At 48.1% G+C, this 2,500-nt stretch overlaps 1 protein-coding gene across 1 annotated transcript in view; it reads left to right on the forward strand.

Moving 5' to 3' along the window:
• Positions 1-2,500, forward strand: part of ebf3a (EBF transcription factor 3a) — a 42,311-nt gene that overhangs the window by 739 nt on the left and 39,072 nt on the right. The window contains 1 exon segment of the mRNA XM_056297648.1: positions 2,479-2,500. This exon segment is cut by the window's right edge and continues 60 nt beyond it. Coding sequence (XP_056153623.1) covers positions 2,479-2,500 — 22 coding nt within the window.

The following is a 2,500-nucleotide window of genomic DNA, read 5'->3' on the forward strand; positions in this document are numbered from 1 at the left end:
GACGGACGGGCAGGACACATGCACACGCGCGCGCTCCACACACGCGTCTGTGGTGATAATTATGAATCTTGTCTCTTCAGCTGTTTTCTTTATTCCTGACAAATCAAATTAGCTCCTGCTGTGATTGATAGCTGCCTTGGCCAGTTATCTGGCAGATTACAGCCCACCGAGGACCGACCTCTCTGATTCTCAACACACTGCAATTAAGGCATGCTAATATCAGACACACACACACACACACACACACACACACACACACACACACACACACACACACATCTGTCTAACTCGTTTACCTAAAGAAACAGAGATAATCACGGGGGGGGGGGACACAGAGAGAGTCAACTGCAACGTAGGACAGACAGACAGAAAGACAGACAGCTTTACTCTAATTGTGTTTCTTGGTAGCAAAGACCATTCCTCCGTTAAGTTAAGTGGTACTGGACGCAAGAGGCGTTCGGTCTGTGACAGCTACGGTGAAAATCCCCGTCAGGACATGACGGTGTGTCCGTCCTGACGGTGTGTCCGTCAGGACATGACGGTGTTGTCCTATAAACTCCACGACAGGCTGAATTAGCTTAGCTGGAGGTGGATATGGAAAGTGGATGTTTGCAGGGGTGTGTATAAACCTCCTCTCACCGCCGCCCCCTGCCCCTGCCATCCGCTTCTGTACTGACAAACCGAGAGGGCCTCTGCTACCAGCGGGACGCTTCCCAATCAGGGTGGGCAGAGCTAGCGCGGATGAACTTCACTGATTGGTTGAGGGCATTACACACGAGAGGTGTCACTGATCAAACGGCATCTTAAAATATCCCGTTAGGTTGAAGCCGGCAAGAAACACGCTAGCGCCCCGGACGAGGCTGCTAGTTTAGCTGTCTTGCCGTCCCTGTTCCCATCATGCATCAGGTTCTGTCCTCCACAGAGACTGACAGTGACACCAACAGCAGGGAAAAGATGGAGTTTAAGCAGCAACAGCTATGAGCAGCGTTTATTCAGACCCACTGTGATTTCCCAGCGTCCCTCTAGAAACAAATAGCAGGTTCAAAATCCTTTCTTTTTTAAATTTTGGACTGAGGAGAAAGATAATATTAATTCCAATTAAACAATATTCTTTTTTTTCCTTTAAATCAACACACCTCTTGTGACAGTGTGATCAGTTATTTTTAGTGAGGACAACATTTTGATTAAAACTCAAGTCAATAAAATTGTTGAAGTCTATTTTACAACAGTTTTTACGACACCTCGGATTTTTTTTTTCATCCCCCCCCCCCCTTCCCCCCGTTTTTCTCCCCAATTGTACTTGGTCAATTGCCCCACTCTTCCGAGCCATCCCGGTCACTGCTCCATCCCCTCTGCCGATCCGGGGGAGGGTTGCAGACTACCACATGCCTCATCCGATACATGTGGAGTCTCCAGCCACTTCTTTTCACCTGACAGTGAGGAGTTTCACCAGGGGGACGTAGCGCGTGGGAGGATCGGTGCTATAACACGGGGATTCGAACCGGCGATCCCCGTGTTGGTAGGCAACGGAGCATTTATAATCCCAGATGATGAGTGTCCTCTAGATTGGCGATCAAAGGTCAGAGGCATTGCATCCGGCCAGTAGATAGAAGAAACGTCAGACTGAGCGTGCTTCTGGATTCTTCTAGAAACCTTTAGACCTTTAGGCTTTCAAGAATAATTATCTTTATTAGCAATGTTTTTTATGAGTGGACTGCTACTGCCATTGGCTCCCATACAGTGGCACATTGCTGTCTCTCTCTCTCTCTCTCTCTCTCTCTCTCTCTTTCTGTGTCCCAACTCTCCCCCTTTCCCCTCCATCTCCCCAGGGAGCAGATGACAGAAGAGAGGGAATGTGTATGGATGACCGACAGAGAGAAAGAGAGAGAAAACGACTGTTCAGGGTTACTACTGTCACAATGATGGAATAAGGGAGAGCAAGCTGGAGAGAGGTGGAGGGGGGGGGGGGAGAGGGAGACTGGCAGGAGGAAGAAGGAAAATGGGTGAGAAAGGGAGAGCTGCAAAGAGGAGAGAGACAGACAAAGAGGTCGACAGATAGCAGACAGAGAGACAGACAGGTAGAAAAGCAGAGCATTGTGTTCTCAACGTGTGTGTGTGTTCATGTGTGTGTTCATGTGTGTGTTCATGTGTATGTGTGGACACGGGCTGAAACGGAAATATTTGTCTCATCCATATTCTAACACATGAAGACCAACAGATATCTGTATAGAGACCGAACATGGTGTGGGTTCTACACCCACACCTCTCATGGTTTAAAACTGTCTACTAAAGCCTGGCAGTCTACCTCTCCAGCTGCTTCCAGCCATGCTAATGGACATCAGCCCTCCCCTTGATCAGACCATCTCAACACACACACACACACACACACATACACACACACACACACGAGAATCATAACAAAAGAATTTAATCATCTCATCCATCTATCTATCATGTAATCTGCCTGTCTCTGTCCAGGTTCTTTCTGAAGTTCTTCCTG

Source organism: Lampris incognitus, chromosome 17, assembly GCF_029633865.1.
Source record: "Lampris incognitus isolate fLamInc1 chromosome 17, fLamInc1.hap2, whole genome shotgun sequence".
NCBI classification, from domain to species: Eukaryota; Metazoa; Chordata; class Actinopteri; order Lampriformes; family Lampridae; genus Lampris; species Lampris incognitus.